Here is a 20,335-nt window from a genome sequence, read left to right on the forward strand (position 1 = left end):
TTGCTTCAATATATCCACATGATTTTCCTGCCTCATGCAGCCATCTATTTTGTGAAGTGCACCAGTCCCTCCTGCAGCAAAGCACCCCCACAACATGATGCTGCCACCCCCGTGTTTCATGGTTGGGATGGTGTTCTTCAGCTTGCAAGCCTTCCCCCTATTTCCTCCAAACATAATGATGGTCATTATGGCCAAACAGTTCTATTTTTGTTTCGTCAGGCCAGAGGACATTTCTCCAAAAAGTACAATATTTGTCCCCATGTGCAGTTGCAAACCGTAGTCTGGCTTTGGTGGATTTGGAGCAGTGGCATCTTCCTTGCTGAGCCATTACATCATTTTCCTTGCTAAGCCATGACATCATTTTCTGGAATTTTCCATGCTGTTTAAAGGCACAGTCAACTTAGTGTATGTAAACTTCTGACCCACTGTGATACAGTGAATTATAAATGCAATAATCTGAATTATAAATGCAATAATCTGTCTGTAAACAATTGTTGGAAAAGTTACTTGTGTCATGCACAAAGTAGAAGTCCTAACCGACTTGCCAAAACTATAGTTTGTTAACATGACATTTTTGGAGTGGTTGAAAAACAAGTTTTAATGACTCAACTGTAATTATTACCTCCACTGTAATTATTACAAATCATTTCAACAAATGGCTAGTACAAGCTAATATGTTTGCTAATGAGTCCTTAGATTATGGTATGTCTGTTTATTTAACCTTTTATTTAACTAGGCTAGTCAGTTAAGAACAAATTCTTATTTACAATGACGGCCTCCCGGGGAACAGTGGGTTAACTGCCTTGCTCAGTGGCAGAAGGACAGATTTGTACTTTGTCAGCTCAGGGATTTGATCCAGCAACCTTTTTGTTGCTGCCCCTTAATTAACCTGGCTTAAAATTATACCGTTTAAGTTTAAGATCTCTTATCTAATAAACAAAATCAGCTAAATGTGATGGATTATACTAGGCCTCTCTGTCCACAGATGTGTTTGCTTTTCAAAGAGGACCTGATTGGGTAGCAACTATAGCTGGCCTAGCTCCAGTTGTGTGAGCATAGTTCACCAGTCACATGCATCATTAAAGTAACATCAGGGATTCAAAATCCGCGTTTACACGTTCTGATCTTTTGCCCAATTATTGGTCTTGACCAATCAGATCAGATCTTTTGCCAATAATTGGACAAAATATCAGAATTGGCCTCCTTGTGTAAACACAGCCAAAGAGGGGGTACGCCTACCAATGCAAATCTCTAAATGACCAGACACCATAACAGCCTAATTAAGTTTAAGTTTTACTAGTTGTATGTACAGGATACACATGGTATACACCAAGGATTATCAACTAAATTCAGCCACAGGCCGATATGTTTTCTTGAGTGGGTGGTCGGGGGGGGGCGGAACATAAGCACAATTAATTTGTAGACTGCGAATTGATCGCAAAAATCCCAAACAGAATATTTGACTAAAACATCATTTCAAACCGTGCTTATATGAGCACGTGTCGCTCTTATGCGTGGGAGTACTTGAACAGATTTCCAAAATTAAAAATCATTTGGAGTTGATTTTTCTGGTGTTTTTACAGTCTTACACTGAATGTGTAACCACAAAACATTAAAATCATTTGCTCAACAAAAAAAACACCCTCGGGCCAAATTTGGCATGCGGGCCCGCGAGTTGGGGAACCTTGGTATACACCGTCCAACGAAATGCTTACTTGCATTGTCGAGAAGGAACCTGCAACAACAATAAGAAATAAGAATATGAACATGAAGTAAATGGCTCAGTATAAGTATAATATGGGTAGGTGACTTTTGTGATGCCCACGTGCTGCGACAGCCGTCGCATTAGGACTTCGGGTGGTCAAGCTTTGGAGTTATTCCATATTGTTCAGCCAACACACTGTGCAAAGAGGATGTTTGTCAATTCCAATCAAATAAGATGTTATTGGTCACATACACATATTTAGCAGATGTTAATGGGGGTGTAGGGAAATGTTTGTGTTCCTAGATCCAACAGTCCAGTAATATCTTACAATTCACAACAATGCACACAGGTCTAAAATAATGGAATTAAGAAAGATATAACTATTAGGATGCGCAATGTAGGAGTCCGGAGTATAACTACATATATAGTGGGGCAAAAAAAGTATTTAGTCAGCCACCAATTGTGCATGTTCTCCCACTTAAAAAGATGAGAGAGGCCTGTAATTTTCATCATAGGTCCACTTCAACTATGACAGACAAAATGAATTTATTTGCAAATTATGGTGGAAAATAAGTATTTGGTCACCTACAAACAAGCAAGATTTCTGGCTCTCACAGACCTGTAACTTCTTCTTTAAGAGGCTCCTCTGTCCTCCACTCGTTACCTGTATTAATGGCACCTGTTTGAACTTGTTATCAGTATAAAAGACACCTGTCCACAACCTCAAACAGTCACACTCCAAACTCCACTATGGCCAAGACCAAAGAGCTGTCAAAGGACACCAGAAACAAAATAGTAGACCTGCACATGTGTGTACACACACACACACACACACACACACACACACACACACACACGTACACACATGTGTGTGTGTGTGCGTGTACACACACAGTTTTCAGTCGGAAGTTCTTATGCACGTGGGATGGTGTCATTAACTTGTTTTTCAACCACTCCACAAATCTTAGTTTTGGCAAATCTACTTTGTGCATGACAAGTAATTTTTCCAATAATTGTTTACAGATTTCACTGTATTACAAATCCAGTGGGTCAGAAGTTCACATACACTTTGTTGACTGTGCCTTTAAACAGCTTGGAACATTCCAGAAAATGATGTCATGCCTTTAGAAGCTTCTGATAGGCTAATTGACATCATTTGAGTCAATTGGAGGTGTACCTGTGGATGTATTTTAAGTTAAGGCCTACCTTCAAACTCAGTGCCTCTTAGCTTGAGATCATGGGAAAATCAAAAGAAATCAGCCAAGACCTCAGAAAAAAATTGTAGACTTCCACAAGTCGGGTTCATCCTTGGGAGCATTTCCCAAACACTTGAAGGTACCACGTTCATCTGTACAAACAATAGTATGCAAGTATAAACACCATGGGACCACGCAGCTGTCATACCGCTCCGGAAGGAGATGCGTTCTGGATCCTAGAGATTAACGTACTTTGGTGCGAAAAGTGCAAATCAATCCCAGGACAACAGCAAAGGACCTTGTGAAGATGCTTAGGAAACAGGTACAAAATTATCTACAGCCACAGTAAAACGAGTCCTATATCGACAGGACGAATAGCTGATCAACCTTGCAGTGGCAGACCATGTGTAACACCTGCACAGGATCGGTACCTCCGAACATCACACCTACAGGACAGGTACAGGATGGCAACAACAACTGCCCGAGTTACACCAGGAATGTACAATCCCTCCATCAGTGCTCAGACTGTCCGCAATAGGCTGAGAGAGGCTGGACTGAGGCCTTGTAGGCCTGTTGTAAGGCAGGTTCTCACCAGACATCACTGGCAACAATGTCGCCTATGAGCACAAACCCACTGTCGCTGGACCAGACAGGACTGGAAATAAAAAGTGCTCTTCACTGAGTCGCAGTATTGTCTCACCAGGGGTGATGGTCGGATTCACACTTATCATTGAAGGAATGAGCGTTACACCGAGGCCTGTACTCTGGAGCAGGATCGATTTGGAGGTGGTGTGTCTGTCGTGTTTCACAGCATCATCAGACTGAGCTTGTTGTCATTGCAGGCAATCTCAACGCTGTGCGTTACAGGGATGACTTCTTCCTCCCTCATGTGGTACCCTTCCTGCAGGCTCATCCTGATATGACCCTCCAGCATGACAATGCCACCAGCCATACTGCTCGATTCTGTGTGATTTCCTGCAAGACAGGAAAGTCAGTGTTCTGTCATGGCCAGCGAAGAGCCCGGATCTCAATCCCATTGAGCACGTCTGGGATCTGTTGGATCGGAGGGTGAGGGCTAGGGGCATTCCCCCCAGAAATGTCCGGGAACTTGCAGGTGACTTGGTAGAAGAGTGGGGTAACATCTCACAGCAAGAACTGGCAAATCTGGTGCAGTCCATGAGGAGGAGATGCACTGCAGTACTTAATACAGCTGGTGGCCACACCAGATACTGACTTACTTTTGATTTTGACCCTCCTTTTGTTCAGGGACACATTATTCCATTTCTGTTAGTCACATGTCTGTCGAATTTGTTCGTTTTGTCTGTTGTTGAATCTTATGTTCATACAAATATTTACACGTTAAGTTTGCTGAAAATGCACGCAGTTGACAGTGAGAGGGCGTTTCTTTTTGTTACATTTGAAATGAGTAAAACGGTATGTAAACATATTAAAGTGACCAGTGATTCTATGTACAGCCTCTAAGGTGCAGGTGTTCAGTAACCGGGTGGTCGCCGATAGTGACCGTGACTAAGTTCAGGGCAGGGTCCTGGGTGGAGGCCGGCTAGTGATGGCTATAACAGTCTGATGGCTTTGAGATAGAATCTGTTTTTCAGTCTCTCGGTCCTAGCTTTGATGCACCTGTGCTGACCGCGTCTGCTGCATGATAGTGGGGTGAACAGCCCTTGGCTCAGGTGGTTGAAGTCCTTGATGATCTTTTTTGGCCTTCATGTGACATCAGATGCTGTAGGTGTCCTGGAAGGCAGACAGTGTGCCCCCGGTGATGCTTTTGGCAGACCGCACCACCCTCTGGAGAGGGTTGCGGGCGGTGCAGTTGCCATACCAAAGTTGTCAAAGGGAAAGTTTGGGTAATTATGAATTTGTGGTTTCAGTTGATTCAGGCAGTACACACAGAAACATGCTGGAACACAACATACATTCCCATCTAATATTATTCATTAACTTTTTTTCAAATGAGATGACATTGCCTCGCCAACAGCTGGAGAATGGCTGTGTGTTTCTCTGTTTCCATCAAACGCCACCTTTCCAGATTTTTCCTGAAATAAAGACATGAAACGACCGCTGGATGGCACCTTAGAAACATCACTTGAAGCAGTTTTGCCACTCAGGGTTCAGAGTTAGACTGTCGAGAGGGTGGTGTGAGTGTGCGGTGTAGGTGTGTGTGTGTGTATGTAATTACTTTTTATGTGTGTTTGAGTGGGTGTGGGAAATCCTGGCCAATGAATACCTCAATTGCACATATTTCTGTGTATCTGTGCCAGCCATTCCCCATTCTCTAGAGAAAGACTCTGTTTGCTTTAGAATATCAATGAATGTGCTCTTGAGAAAGTACCTAGTGGAGAGATGTCACACTTTTCCCCCATCCCTAGCAAACATAGCTGATTTTAAACTAATTGCATTCTAAACTGAAGCTCATGACAAGTTGATTATTGAAGTCAGGTGTGTTAGCTGAGGCGGGGGACAAAAGGGTGACACCAATCAGGCCCTCAAGGACTTGAGTTGCTCGTTCCTGACCTAGTGCACCATTTTTGTCAGTCCACAAAAGGAAATCATATATCTTGCACCTTTGGCAGGGATTACCGCCTTGAGTTCTCTTGGGTATGACGCTACAAGCTTGGCACACCTGTATTTGGGGAGTTTCTCCCATTCTTCTCTGCAGATCCTCTCAAGCTCTGTCAGGTTGGATGGGGAGCATCGCTGCACAGCTATTTTCAGGTCTTTACAGAGATGTTAGATAGGGTTCAATGCCAGGTTCTGGCTGTGCCACCCAAGGACATTCAGAGACTTGTCTCGAAATCACTCCTGCATTGTCTTGGCTGTGTGCTTACGGTTGTTGTCCTGTTGGAAGGTGAACCGTCGCCCCAGTCTGAGGGAACAGGTTTTCATCAAGTGTTCCTTACGCCTCTTGGAGGAGGGAACGCAACACCCTGCTACACTCAACTCCCCATGGAGTGAAAGAGGTATGTGACTGTTGGTGCGGGTAAGGATGACTGAGGCAGAGAATATTATCGTTAACAGGGAATTTATTTCCTTAACACGGTAAATGTGGGGAAAAAAGGGGCTGGACGGAACCAAAGTAAAAGTTAGAGACCACCTACTTACCCACTACTTACCTATTCTTAATGCTAACCAAAATACAGGGGGTGGTCCACCGAGGTCTTATCTAGTGTGCATAGACAGAGTACATACTATGGGTATATGTATGCCCGCAGGCCTTTTGCCGTACACTCCCAAGGAGCCTTCCCCTTCCCCCTGGGAACAAATGAAACCGAATAAGTCACCAAACTCAGAACAATTTGAATAAACTAAAAACACTAGGTACTATAGCAAACACATACCTCTGCAGGACCGGCTCTAAAATACTTTACAACAAATTTACCAGACCAACAACCAACACAGCACACACAAAGAAGCTCTCTCTACTAACAAAGGAACACTGGCTTTTCAAGCTGCAGAAGGAGTCAGTAATTGCAGAAAGCTGTATCCCCTGATGAGAGGGCAGGGTCAGATCGACAATCTGCAATGGGGCCGACCAATCAGCTGCTTGGAATCCAAGAAGCCATTTCCTGAAACATATACACATACAACCCCAAAACAACACAGAAACTGTTTACTGTAAAATAGCATTGTATCTGGTCAAAAAAAAAAATTCTACAAATGTACTAAGGGTTGGTAACTGGCTGATTTGGTCGGCTCTTTTAGCCAGTAAAGGGGTCTTTAATATGGTTGGGTGGCGGAATAACTTTTTCTTCCCTCCAGGCCTGAGGGCACACTTTATTGTAGGCATCTGTCTGCTCCTCAGTAATTTTCCATCCAAGTTGTCAGACCCAGGTAGCTTGTCATTGTTGATAGACAACAGTATTTTTTCACCTCTTCCACAGTCCCTTTTCTAAATAAAAAATTGACAATTTTTGTATTTTAGAATTTATTCAGTTGTACTTGGATGTGTAGTGTCGGCATTTGTTGCTGGCATATCATGCCTAAGTTTGCCAAACTTGCTGATGGGGGGGAGGGGGGGTCATTAGTAGTTGGCAATATCAGTGGGTTTTGTGATGAATGAGCCATCTGGTTCAATGAATGATGGAGCTGAGGTTGCCTTTTTGCCCAACATTTTATTTAAGGTGCTCCAAAGCTTTTTACTATCATTCTTTAGATAATTTCTCTTTGTTTTATAGTATAGTTTCTTCTTGTTTTATAGTATAGTTTCTTCTTGTTTTATTCAGTTTAGTCACACAATTTTCTCAATTTGCAGTACGTTTGCCAATCGGTTGTGCAGCCAGACTTATTTGCCATTCCTTTTGCCTCAACCCTCTCAACCATAACATTTTTAAATTGCTCTTCAACCCACAGGGATTTATGTTTTTACAGTCATTTTCTTAATGGCTGCATGCTTATTAGTCACTGGAATAAGCAATATGGCTATAAGGAATATGGCTGCTATATTGTGATCACTAGATACAATGGATCTGGATACAGCTTTAAAGCAGATTTCTGCAGCATTAGTAAAGATGTGATCAATACATGTTGGTGATTTAATTCCTGTGCTGTTTGTAACTACCCTGGTAGGTTGATAACCTGAACCAGGTTGCAGGCACTGGTTACAGTTTGAAGCCTTTTCTTGAGTGGGCAGCTTAATGAAATCCAGTCAATATTAAGATCACGCTGAAAATATATTTCTCTGTTGATATCACATGCATTATCAAGCATTTCACTTGAAGTATATATATGTCTGCTCAGTGCTATACATTTTTTTTTAAATGTTTGATTGTTTGGTCAAAACCCCATGTCTCATTATACATTATTGTTACAATACCATTATTGATCATCCTGTTGATTTGACACACTCATTCTTGATTGGTTGATTTACACTTTCTTTCCTGGTCTGTGGTTTTTAGCTGGACAATGTGGATGAGCAGGCAGCCCAGATCCGCCGGGAGCTGGATGGACGACAACAGCTGGCAGAGAGGGTAGCCAAGGTAAGTCCTACTCCTACAGCCCTCCAAATAAGAAATCTAAGTAAGCCAAGAACAGTGATCATCAGCTCTGGTCATGGAGAGTAACAGGGTGTCCGGACATTTCTTTCCAGCCAAGTACTTTCACATCTGAGTCAACTAACCAACTACACAATGATTAATTGAATCAGGTTTGTTAAAGGAAAGCTCCACCCAACAATTTTATTTTGGTATTTATTTAATTAGTCCATTGTTGATATCGTCCAGAAATGTTTTGCGTATGTTTTATACATCTTGAAAACGTGATTGTGGACATGCAACATGTTTTGGGACTATATCAACAATGGACTAATGAAACAAATACCAAAATAGTTTTTGGTTGGAGTTTTCCCTTTTTAAAGCTGGTTAGACACCATGAAGCTGGACTGGTGGTTGTTGACCACTGTTTCAGAATAATTCAAATAACATTTGTGATTACTGTAGTTATAAACTGCCACAACAGTGGATACCGAACTCTTCATCTAACACTGACTCCCTCTTAGGAGAGAAAGTACCCAAAGTTTGTGTCCAAAGACATGGAGGCCATGTACATCGAGGAGCTGCGCTCGTCTGTCAACCTGCTCATGGCCAACCTGGAGAGTCTACCTGTGGCCAAGGGAGGTCCCGACTTCAAACAGAAGCTCAAACGCTCCACCATGAACAACTCCTTCCTGGACATGGGCGAGGAGACCGAATTCCTCTCCAAGTCTGATGTAGTCCTCTCCTTCACACTGGAGGTGTGTTTTTGCAGGATCATCTTGTACTCTTGTCCAGAAAGTTATTTAGTGGTACGCTCAGGTTACTCACAGTCAATTAATTTGTTGATTTCTGGTGGACTTTTAAAGGAAAGATCTATGTGTATTTGACATTTATTTACATTAGTCTGTTAGTTGTTTATCTATTCTGGGGTCAGCTTGAGGGTTATTGTGTCTAAGGGGCCAGTAAAAACAAACTAAACATATCTGCTCTTTGAATTTGCTTGGTGCGTGCCTACATGCCTGTCTCCATGCGCGCGGTGTACTTTCTTTCTCTATAGGGTGTCCCCTCTGTATGTGGATTCGGTGATAGTGCCTCTGTCTGCAGATGTGTGGAGCTGACCATGTCCTCTCTGTTGCTGTTTGCAGATGTGTGGAGCTGACCATGTCCTCTCTGTTGCTGTTTGCAGATGTGTGGAGCTGACCATGTCCTCTCTGTTGCTGTCTGCAGATGTGTAGAGCTGACCATGTCCTCTCTGTTGCTGTCTGCAGATGTGTAGAGCTGACCATGTCCTCTCTGTTGCTGTCTGCAGATGTGTGGAGCTGACCATGTCCTCTCTGTTGCTGTCTGCAGATGTGTGGAGCTGACCATGTCCTCTCTGTTGCTGTCTGCAGATGTGTGGAGCTGACCATGTCCTCTCTGTTGCTGTCTGCAGATGTGTGGAGCTGACCATGTCCTCTCTGTTGCTGTCTGCAGATGTGTAGAGCTGACCATGTCCTCTCTGTTGCTGTCTGCAGATGTGTAGAGCTGACCATGTCCTCTCTGTTGCTGTCTGCAGATGTGTGGAGCTGACCATGTCCTCTCTGTTGCTGTCTGCAGATGTGTAGAGCTGACCATGTCCTCTCTGTTGCTGTCTGCAGATGTGTAGAGCTGACCATGTCCTCTCTGTTGCTGTCTGCAGATGTGTAGAGCTGACCATGTCCTCTCTGTTGCTGTCTGCAGATGTGTAGAGCTGACCATGTCCTCTCTGTTGCTGTCTGCAGATGTGTAGAGCTGACCATGTCCTCTCTGTTGCTGTCTGCAGATGTGTGGAGCTGACCATGTCCTCTCTGTTGCTGTCTGCAGATGTGTGGAGCTGACCATGTCCTCTCTGTTGCTGTCTGCAGATGTGTAGAGCTGACCATGTCCTCTCTGTTGCTGTCTGCAGATGTGTGGAGCTGACCATGTCCTCTCTGTTGCTGTCTGCAGATGTGTAGAGCTGACCATGTCCTCTCTGTTGCTGTCTGCAGATGTGTGGAGCTGACCATGTCCTCTCTGTTGCTGTCTGCAGATGTCCTCTCTGTTGCTGTCTGCAGATGTGTAGAGCTGACCATGTCCTCTCTGTTGCTGTCTGCAGATGTGTAGAGCTGACCATGTCCTCTCTGTTGCTGTCTGCAGATGTGTAGAGCTGACCATGTCCTCTCTGTTGCTGTCTGCAGATGTGTGGAGCTGACCATGTCCTCTCTGTTGCTGTCTGCAGATGTGTAGAGCTGACCATGTCCTCTCTGTTGCTGTCTGCAGATGTGTAGAGCTGACCATGTCCTCTCTGTTGCTGTCTGCAGATGTGTAGAGCTGACCATGTCCTCTCTGTTGCTGTCTGCAGATGTGTAGAGCTGACCATGTCCTCTCTGTTGCTGTCTGCAGATGTGTGGAGCTGACCATGTCCTCTCTGTTGCTGTCTGCAGATGTGTGGAGCTGACCATGTCCTCTCTGTTGCTGTCTGCAGATGTGTAGAGCTGACTGACCATGTGCTCTCTGTTGCTGTCTGCAGATGTGTGGAGCTGACCATGTCCTCTCTGTTGCTGTCTGCAGATGTGTGGAGCTGACCATGTCCTCTCTGTTGCTGTCTGCAGATGTGTGGAGCTGACCATGTCCTCTCTGTTGCTGTCTGCAGATGTGTGGAGCTGACCATGTCCTCTCTGTTGCTGTCTGCAGATGTGTGGAGCTGACCATGTCCTCTCTGTTGCTGTCTGCAGATGTGTAGACCATGCTGACCATGTCCTCTCTGTTGCTGTCTGCAGATGTGTGGAGCTGACCATGTCCTCTCTGTTGCTGTCTGCAGATGTGTAGAGCTGACCATGTCCTCTCTGTTGCTGTCTGCAGATGTGTAGAGCTGACCATGTCCTCTCTGTTGCTGTCTGCAGATGTGTAGAGCTGACCATGTCCTCTCTGTTGCTGTCTGCAGATGTGTAGAGCTGACCATGTCCTCTCTGTTGCTGTCTGCAGATGTGTAGAGCTGACCATGTCCTCTCTGTTGCTGTCTGCAGATGTGTAGAGCTGACCATGTCCTCTCTGTTGCTGTCTGCAGATGTGTAGAGCTGACCATGTCCTCTCTGTTGCTGTCTGCAGATGTGTAGAGCTGACCATGTCCTCTCTGTTGCTGTCTGCAGATGTGTAGAGCTGACCATGTCCTCTCTGTTGCTGTCTGCAGATGTGTAGAGCTGACCATGTCCTCTCTGTTGCTGTCTGCAGATGTGTAGAGCTGACCATGTCCTCTCTGTTGCTGTCTGCAGATGTGTAGAGCTGACCATGTCCTCTCTGTTGCTGTCTGCAGATGTGTGGAGCTGACCATGTCCTCTCTGTTGCTGTCTGCAGATGTGTGGAGCTGACCATGTCCTCTCTGTTGCTGTCTGCAGATGTGTGGAGCTGACCATGTGCTCTCTGTTGCTGTCTGCAGATGTGTGTAGAGCTGACCATGTGCTCTCTGTTGCTGTCTGCAGATGTGTAGAGCTGACCATGTCCTCTCTGTTGCTGTCTGCAGATGTGTGGAGCTGACCATGTCCTCTCTGTTGCTGTCTGCAGATGTGTGGAGCTGACCATGTCCTCTCTGTTGCTGTCTGCAGATAGTGATAGTGGAAGTGCAGGGCCTGAAGTCGGTGGCTCCTAACAGGATTGTGTACTGCACCATGGAGGTGGAGGGCGGGGAGAAACTGCAGACAGACCAGGCGGAAGCTTCCAGACCACAGTAAGTCAACATTATCACGTTTTGCAAGTTCTCTTACTGCAGTGGTCACATAATATATTGACTGCGTGTGTTCACTGTCATTCACTCCAGATAAGAGCGTCTGCTTAATAATGACTGTTCAGTCATGTTTTGAAATGTCAAGTGAACAGTAATTGGTGTCTTGGGAAAACCTTGTCTCAGAGAAGTCACCTTTTCAGGAATTGAGTAATATGGTTTATTTTCAGATCTATTGCCATCTATTGATGGAAGTTCACAAGGCATATAGAGTTTTTAATCCTTCCCAGAACATGGCTGGGGAGGACAAATTTGTATGTATTTTTATATTTTAAGAAAAAAAAAAGGGGTTTCAAAGATGTGTATAGGTAATATGTAACAATGTCCGATGGGTTTAAGTTGGAACTGTCTCGAGACATAAGGTGTATTTGAACATTTCAGATGCAGATATTTTGCACTTTAAAAGGAAGCTGAATGTTTCCAGCAGAGAGAGCATTGCCTATTTAGGTCTAAGTGGATTATCCCTAGTCTTGGCATGTCAGCTTCTAAAGATGAAATAACCGTGAGCACGGCAGCCATACCTGATGCGAATGCACTCAGACCTTAGCTTTGAATGCTTACGATGCCCTGCGTCTCTGAGCTTAGAGCGTGGTGTTATACTCTTTGTAATAGACTACTGGTTTTAACATCTAAGGCTACAATGCTTCCCCAGAGCATTGTTTAATGTCCTGAATGCGCCTATTAAAGCTGTGAGTTATGTGATGCAAGAGGGTTGGGTGGTAGTGAGCACTGTTGATAGCTCTGTAGTCTTCTCCCATGTGGATCACCAGGATACAGCACCAATGACAGTGCTGGGTCCACAGAACAAAGCCTTGCCGCCTCTTACCCTCCCCCTCGAGTGGTGATTTTTCCTCTGCTGTCCACTCCACTTGTTTTTCAGCATAGCGGCCGGGTGGCACCATTGGGAGGTGAATAGACAGCACGGCGGAGTTTGTGTTCGGTGGTGTAACCCTGGACCAACATGCCATGCAGGTTCAGTGTTGGGTCAAGGAGTTCACCTGTCTGAGCTCACATAATTTCCACTTCCTTTGTTAGCTTGGTTAAAAACACAGATGGCTTCTTGGTCATCTCGCAAGAGTTCTGGGAAGGGGTGCAACTTTGGTTTTAGAAGTGGGGATATTTATTTTCTGAACACTCCAAACAGCCTACCCGACCTCTCAGAGGTGTCCGCATGGTCTTAAAGCACACCATTGCCTTGTTTTGAATCACATTCTAATGATAAAACTGGGGGCACAAAAATGCAATTTCAGAATGCATTTCAGAATCCCCTGTCCCCAGTGAAAGTTGCGCGCCTGGTTCTGGGACTACCCAATCTAGACATGTGGCTTGTAGTAGCATACATAGCTGGTCATAATGATGTGTTGGAGTGTATTCCTTAACACAGTTCCTCAATGTGTTCCCCCATCTGATTGAAATGGAAATTTAGATGAATCCCAGGCTCTGGCCATATTAAAGTCTAGTATTAGGTGAAGTCCTGCTGCTGTGCCTTTTAAACATGTCTGTGGGAACACTAGTTTCATTGTTTTTATCGTTCCACCTCATTTAGCTGAACATTTATCATCTTGTCCTCCGAACCTTAAATTGAAAATATTTGAGGCTCTTGAGACCTCTGGTCACCAAATGTTCATTTCATCCCATCCACATAGCCAAGGGATACAGTTAACAGCCTCTGTTGTGTGACTCGGCACCACATTATCCCTCTGATCACATCACGACTCTGCTACTGTCTCACAGCCTCCAGCAGAAGTTAAATGTCTGCTTTTTGATGATGAGGTTGCAGTGAGTCATTGCTTGTTGCCGTGCGCCTGGACGTTGATTTCGGCATGGATATTAGACTGGCGGCGGCAGCATCCTGGTAATGCATTAATAAGACTGCCCTTTCAGACTCTCAGAGCTCAGACCGTGAGTGCTCTCCAGTACCTGTCACTACAATATACCATCATCTTCATTAGCCCAGAGACCAGAACAACATGGCCTTCAAGCCATCTGGAGGAATACTTGCTGTTCAATTTAATTGTCATTTCAATTAATGACAAACCCTTTGATTCTTGAACAACAACAAGTTTGTACATGGCATTGGTACAACTGTCTTATCCCTTATCATAACCAAAATACAGTCAAACTATGTAGGAATATGTTTTTTTCATAATCTCCGACAGCCAGTCCATGTGTTCATAGCGCTGTCTATTGCACAATCATTACACAATCATTACACAATCATTACACAATCATTACAAATCATTACACAATCATTGCACAATCTTAAGGACCTTTTTACATCCTTTTCCTTACCGTTCGAGGCTCCATTCAATGTGAAGTCATTATACTCCTCTGCGTAGGCTGACAGCGAGACAACAACTGATTTTTCATAGTTGGATTTGAGGGCAGTTACTTGACTGAAAATGAATCAGTGAATTTCTAAGTATTTTTTTTACATAGACAGACGGTGCCTGGCCCTCAGCAGAGATGGGAAAATACCTTCCTTCCCACACACTCGCTAGTCTTGCGCTCTTTTCAAGGAATAAATGGAGTCAATGTTTTGCTCCAGCTGGGTCTGTAATGGCTGCTATTCTATTCCTCGGCAGATCTGATAATGCATCTGAGACAGAAAACGCCTTAAGTAAATATAGCTAACATAGTTAACCTCCTTCGCATGGCAAACTTAACTGTTGACTTGTGGGCTTTCCTAAGAGAGGCGAACAAGGACAGAGGGGTGTCGGGTAAAGTCTAAGGGTTATCTCCAGAGTCCATTTTCTTTGTGTACCATGATAGAAATAACACGAGACAAACAATAGCCACTTCTTGTTTGAATTGCCCTTTACCCTCCTCTGTTAATTAGCAGTTCGTATTTCTTTTGTCAACTTGAGGGACAGACCGTTTTGAACGCATTCCACATGTTTCCTTGGCAACTGGGAAAAAATAATTTGTTAGCTACATTGGATTCCTGCTGTCATTGAGAAGCAAGAGGTCATTCAGCATTCTGAGGCCATGCATGCATGTAACTGAACAAACACACTCTCACGCACACACACACACACACACACACACACACACACTAACAGACACTCGTGACCCATCATGCAGGTGCTATCCCACTAGGCACAGACGTCAGGTCAACGCTAGTTTTGACATATATTTTATTGTAAAACCAAAAACATTTTAACCATGTTATTGGATTCAGGGTAAAATACAGACATTCCTGAAATCCCTTTACATTGATGGTGTTTTGCAAATCAAATCACTTTTCCACTTCGATTTTTCATCACATAGATTTTTTTGTTGTTGTTATTAAGTGCAATCAACGTTGATTCATCCAGTTTGTGCGCAGTGGGATATCTGAATGACCCATCATGCTCATCCTCAACCTTGAACCAACATCAGAAGCTTCCAGAGTACAGACCTACAATGACTGGATTGGGTACTCACTCATCATTGCTGTATAACCATGAAGAAAGGAAACAGCAGAGCTTTTGTAGCTGTAAAAGAACAGCACACATCTTTAGATAAAGGCCCACAAAATGCCATGTGATACAGTCAGCCGTGTGGAGGAAGAGGTGAAGCACTGCAAACACACACTGATTTTCATAGAAAACCTTGTCACTGCCATTCTCTCATCTAGAAGCTGAGCGAGTGTTGGCTGCACACATCTGAAAATGCCTTATTTCCCCTGCAAAATCAATTTCAGAGTTACTTTTCAACAACTTCCAGGCACAATGGGAGGCACCACTCATCATCGGACATTCACTGGTTGGCCACTCTGGTAGAAAGAGGAAGCGTTGTGTGACAGAAGAACAGAAAGGGTGATAGAAATGTTTCTATGGTAATACAACTCTAGAGTCTTTGGTCTGTGAGCACCCACAATGGGTTATTGGCAGCAAGATAATGGGTACAAGGGTGGGTAATCACCATTTGAAATGGACTTGCCTGATATTTTGACATTTTTTTTCTCCCCCCCTTAACTCTTATGATTACTGAATACACACAAATACCTGTATGGAGCTTAATATCAGCTCTTAGTTACACAACAATTGTAGTCCTATGCATGTTTAATCCTGAGGGGTGGAATGTTGTCTTTCAGGTGGGGCACTCAGGGGGACTTCATGACGACGCACCCGTTACCAATGATCAAAGTCAAGCTGTTCACAGAGAGCACAGGGGTACTGGCTCTGGAAGACAAGGAGTTGGGACGGGTAAGACACCTGCACATACATACACCAACCTGTTTGGATTTATATCAATCACTATCAACCATTATTCATATCATTTACATCAGTATATTTCACTATTGATATCATTCAATATCAACCACTATTGATATCTATCTCTTATCAACCATTATTCATATCATTTAAATCAATATCTTTCACTACATTTCTAACCCCCTCCCCATCTCTAACCCCTCCCCATCCCCCCCCATCCCCATCTCTAACCCCATCCCCCACCTATCTCTATCCTCCTCCACGTCACTCTCCCAACCCTGTCCTCATCTCTAACCCCCTCCCCATCTCTATCCCCCATCCCTATCCATATGGCCCTCCCTGTCTCCCTCCACGTCCCTCTCCCATCCCTGTCCCCATCTCTAACCCCTCCCAATCTCTAACCCCCTAACTATCTAACTCTCTCTGGCCCTCCCTATCTCTATGGCCCTCCCTATCCCCCTCCCCATCCCTATGGCCCTCCCTCCTTATCCCCCTATGGCCCTCTATCCCCCCTCCCTATCCTATCCCCCTCCCTATCTCTATCCCCCTCCCTATCTCTATGGCCTTCCCCTCCCTATCCCTATCCCCTCCCTATCCCCCACGGCCCTCCCTATCCCCTCCCTATCTCTATCCCTGTCCCTCCCTATCCACATCTCTAACCCCCTCCCCATCTCTATGACCATCCCTATCCCCTATCCCCTCCCAATCTTTATCCCCATCTCTATCCCTCTATGGCCTCCCTCCCCCTATCTCTATGGCCTTCCCCCTCCCTATCCCTATCCCCCTCACTATCCCCCACGGCCCTCACTATCCCCCACGGCCCTCCCTATCCCCTCCCTATCTCTATCCCCCTCCTTATCTCTATCTCTATCCCTGTCCCTCCCTATCCACATCTCTATCCCCTCCCTATCTCTATCCCTATCCCTCCCCTCTCTAACCCCCTCCCCATCTCTATCCCCTCCCTATCCCTATGGCCCTCCCTATCCCGCTCCACGCCCTCTCCCATCCCTGTCCCCATCTCTAACCCCCATCCCTATCCCTTTTACCATCCCTATCCCACATCCTTATCCTCCACCCCATCTCTAACCCTATCCCACATCCTTATCCTCCACCCCATCTCTAACCCCTCCCCATCTCTAACCCCTCCCTATCCCTAACCCCTCCCTCCCTATCCCCCTATCCCCCCCATCCCTATCCCCTCCCCATCTCTAACCCCATCCCCCACCCATCTCTATCCTCCTCCACGTCACTCTCCCATCCCTGTCCCCATCTCTAACCCCCTCCCCATCTCTATCCCCCTCCCTATTCCCTCCCTATCCCACATCCATATTCCCTCCCCATCTCTATCCCCCATCCCTATCCCTATGGCCCTCCCTGTCTCCCTCCATGTCCCTCTCCCATCCCTGTCCCCATCTCTAACCCCTAACTATCTAACTCTCTCTGGCCCTCCCTATCCCCATCCCCATGGCCCTCCCTATCCCCCTCCCCCTATCTCTATCCCCTCCCTATCTCTATGGCCCTCCCTATCCCTTTGGCCCTCCCCATCCCCATCCCTATGGCCCTCCCTATCCCCCTCCCTATCTCTATGGCCCTCCCTATCTCTATGGCCCTCCCTATCCCCTCCCTATCTCTATCCCCTCCCTATCTCTATCTCTATTCCTGTCCCTCCCTATCCACATCTCTATCCCTATGGCCCTCCCTATCCCGCTCCACGCCCCTCTCCCATCCCTGTCCCCATCTCTATCCCCCTTCCTATCCCCCTCCCTATCTCTATTGCCCTCCCTATCCCTATCCCTCTCCCCCTCCCTATCCCCATTCCCTCTCCCCCTCCCTATCCCCATTCCCTCTCCCCCTCCCTATCCCCCATCGCTTATCCCCCATCCCTCCCCATCCCTATGGCCCTCCCTATCCCCATCTCTATCCCTATCTCCTCTCCCTCCCTATCTCTATCCCCCTCCCCTCTATCTCCCCATCTCTATCCCCTCCCCATATCCATCCATGACCCTCTCTATCCCTATCCCTACCCCTATAACCCTCCCTCTATCCCCCTCCCTATGATCCTCTCTATCCCCATGACCCTCTATCCCCCTCTCTATCCCTATCCCTATAACCCTCTCTATCCCCCTCCCTATGACCCTCTTTAGCCCCCTCCCCATCTCTATCCCTATCCCCATCACCCTATCCCTCTCCCCATCCCCATCCCTTTCCCATGCCCCTCGCCAACCCCCATCCCTCTCCCCATCCCATCACCCTCCCTCTCCCCATCCCATCCCATCACCCTCCCTATCCCCATCCCCCATGGCCTCCCATCCTCATCCCTCCCCCGTCCCTTCCCCATATCTCCTCCCCAACCCCCATCCTCATCCCCATCCCTTGCTGCCTCCTATCTCCCTCCCCAACCCCCATCCCTCTCCCCATCCCTTGCCCCTCCCCATCTCCCTCCCTAACCCCCATCCCTCTCCCCATCCCTTGCTGCTCACTATCTCCCTCCCTAACCCCATCCCTCTCCCCATCCCTTGCTCCTCCCTATCTCCCTCCCTAACTCCCATTCCTCTCCCCGTCCCTTGCCCCTCCTTAACCCCCATCCCTCTCACCATCCCTTGCCCCTCCCTATCTCCGTCCCTTGCCCCTCCCTATCTCCCTCCCTAACCCCCATCCCTCTCACCATCCCTTGCCCCTCCCTATCTCCCTCCCTAACCCCCATTCCTCCCCCGTCCCTTGCCCCTCCCTAACCCCCCATCCCTCTCACCATCCCTTGCCCCTCCCTATCTCCCTCCCTAACCCCCATCCCTCTCACCATCCCTTGCCCCTCCCTATCTCCCTCCCCCGTCCCTTGCCCCTCCCTATCTCCCTCCCTAACCCCCATCCCTCTCACCATCCCTTGTCCCTCCATATCTCCCTCCCTAACCCCCATCCCTCCCCTGTCCCTTGCCCCTCCCTACCCCATCCCTCTCACCATCCCTTGCCCCTCCCCCATCCCTCTCACCCCATCCCTCTCATCCATCCCTTGCCCCCTCCCTATCTCCCTCCCTAACCCCCATCCCTCTCACCATCCCTTGCCCCTCCCTATCTCCCTCCTAACCCCATCCCTATCCCCCTCCCTCTTGCTCTCTCTTTCCTCACCCTCTCTCTAACACACTCACACTAATATCCAGCAACTCAAAACACAAATGGTTCTATATAAAGATGAGGATAACATTGCTAAAGCTTTGGATTTTATCTGAATCCCTTTCCTGCATACGGAGCAACTGCAGAGGGGGTTGTGATGAGAAAGAAGTGTCTCTGTCTTTGGCACCTCCTCCCCATCTCTCTCTTTCCTCACCAGCTCTACTCTCTTCCCCCAGCCAGACAGCCATGGTTTTCTGATGTCCTTCACCTGTCTGTTCCCATCATTGTCACAGAATATGGATGTGTCAGTCACTGACTAACTGATGAGAGACGCTGTTTGTGTATCGTGTGTGTGTGCAGCTGTTCATCATTACTTCACTTTACTGCAAATTCTCTTTTTTTCTTCTCTCCTGTGCCCTCTCCCTTTTGTCACCCCATTCTTCCCTCTCTCCCTTCCTTCCATTTCCTCCCCCCATTCCCCCAATCTATTCCCTCTCCCTCTCTCTCTACCCTCTCTCTCTCTTCCCTCCCGTTCCCATTCCCTCCCTCCCATTCCCAGGTGATCCTGAACCCCACCACCAACGGACCCAAGCAGGCCGAGCTTCACAAGATGGTGGTGTCAAAGAACAGTCAGGACTCAGAGCTGAAGATCAAACTAGCCGTCCGCATGGACAAACCCCCCAACATGAAGCACAGCGGGTAAGAACTCTACTACCCAGTCATACTGAGGGTGTGAACCACACTACCCAGTCATACTGAGGGTGTGAACCACACTACCCAGTCATACTGAGGGTGTGAACCACACTACCCAGTCATACTGAGGGTGTGGACCACACTACCCAGTCATACTGAGGGTGTGGACCACACTGCCCAGTCATACTGAGGGTGTGGACCACACTGCCCAGTCATACTGAGGGTGTGGGTCATACTGAGGGTGTGGACCACACTGCCCAGTCATACTGAGGGTGTGGACCACACTGCCCAGTCATACTGAGGGTGTGGACCACACTGCCCAGTCATACTGAGCGGTGTGGACCACACTGCCCAGTCATACTGGTCAGTCATACTGGGTAGTGTGGACCATAGAGTTGTCCCCAACTCCCGGCCCATCCTGCAAATCAGCTCCAAGTTTTTTAAATTTTGGAAATCTGTTCCAAATGATTCCCACACATAATAGATACAGTATGTGTCATCTTATACACATGTACACACCGCTTACAGACGGTAGGCAATTAAGGTCACAGTTATGTAAACTTAGGGCACTAAAGCGGTCTTTCTACTGACTCTGAAAAACACCAAAGAAAGATGCCCAGGGTCCCTGCTCATCTGTGTGAACGTGCCTAAGGCATGCTGAACGTGCCTAA

The 20,335-nt window shown here is 46.7% G+C and overlaps 1 protein-coding gene across 7 annotated transcripts in view; it reads left to right on the top strand.

Annotated features, from left to right (window-relative positions):
- Positions 1-20,335, top strand: part of cadps2 (Ca++-dependent secretion activator 2) — a 270,218-nt gene that overhangs the window by 92,564 nt on the left and 157,319 nt on the right. For all 7 annotated transcript variants that reach the window (XM_065003011.1, XM_065003005.1, XM_065003008.1 and 4 more), the window contains exons 4-8: positions 7,815-7,895; positions 8,414-8,647; positions 11,489-11,610; positions 15,743-15,854; positions 19,531-19,670. In XM_065003011.1, coding sequence (XP_064859083.1) covers positions 7,815-7,895; positions 8,414-8,647; positions 11,489-11,610; positions 15,743-15,854; positions 19,531-19,670 — 689 coding nt within the window. The remainder of the gene's footprint in view (positions 1-7,814; positions 7,896-8,413; positions 8,648-11,488; positions 11,611-15,742; positions 15,855-19,530; positions 19,671-20,335) is intronic.

The sequence above is a fragment of the Oncorhynchus nerka genome, linkage group LG17, assembly GCF_034236695.1.
Source record: "Oncorhynchus nerka isolate Pitt River linkage group LG17, Oner_Uvic_2.0, whole genome shotgun sequence".
NCBI classification, from domain to species: domain Eukaryota; kingdom Metazoa; phylum Chordata; class Actinopteri; order Salmoniformes; family Salmonidae; genus Oncorhynchus; species Oncorhynchus nerka.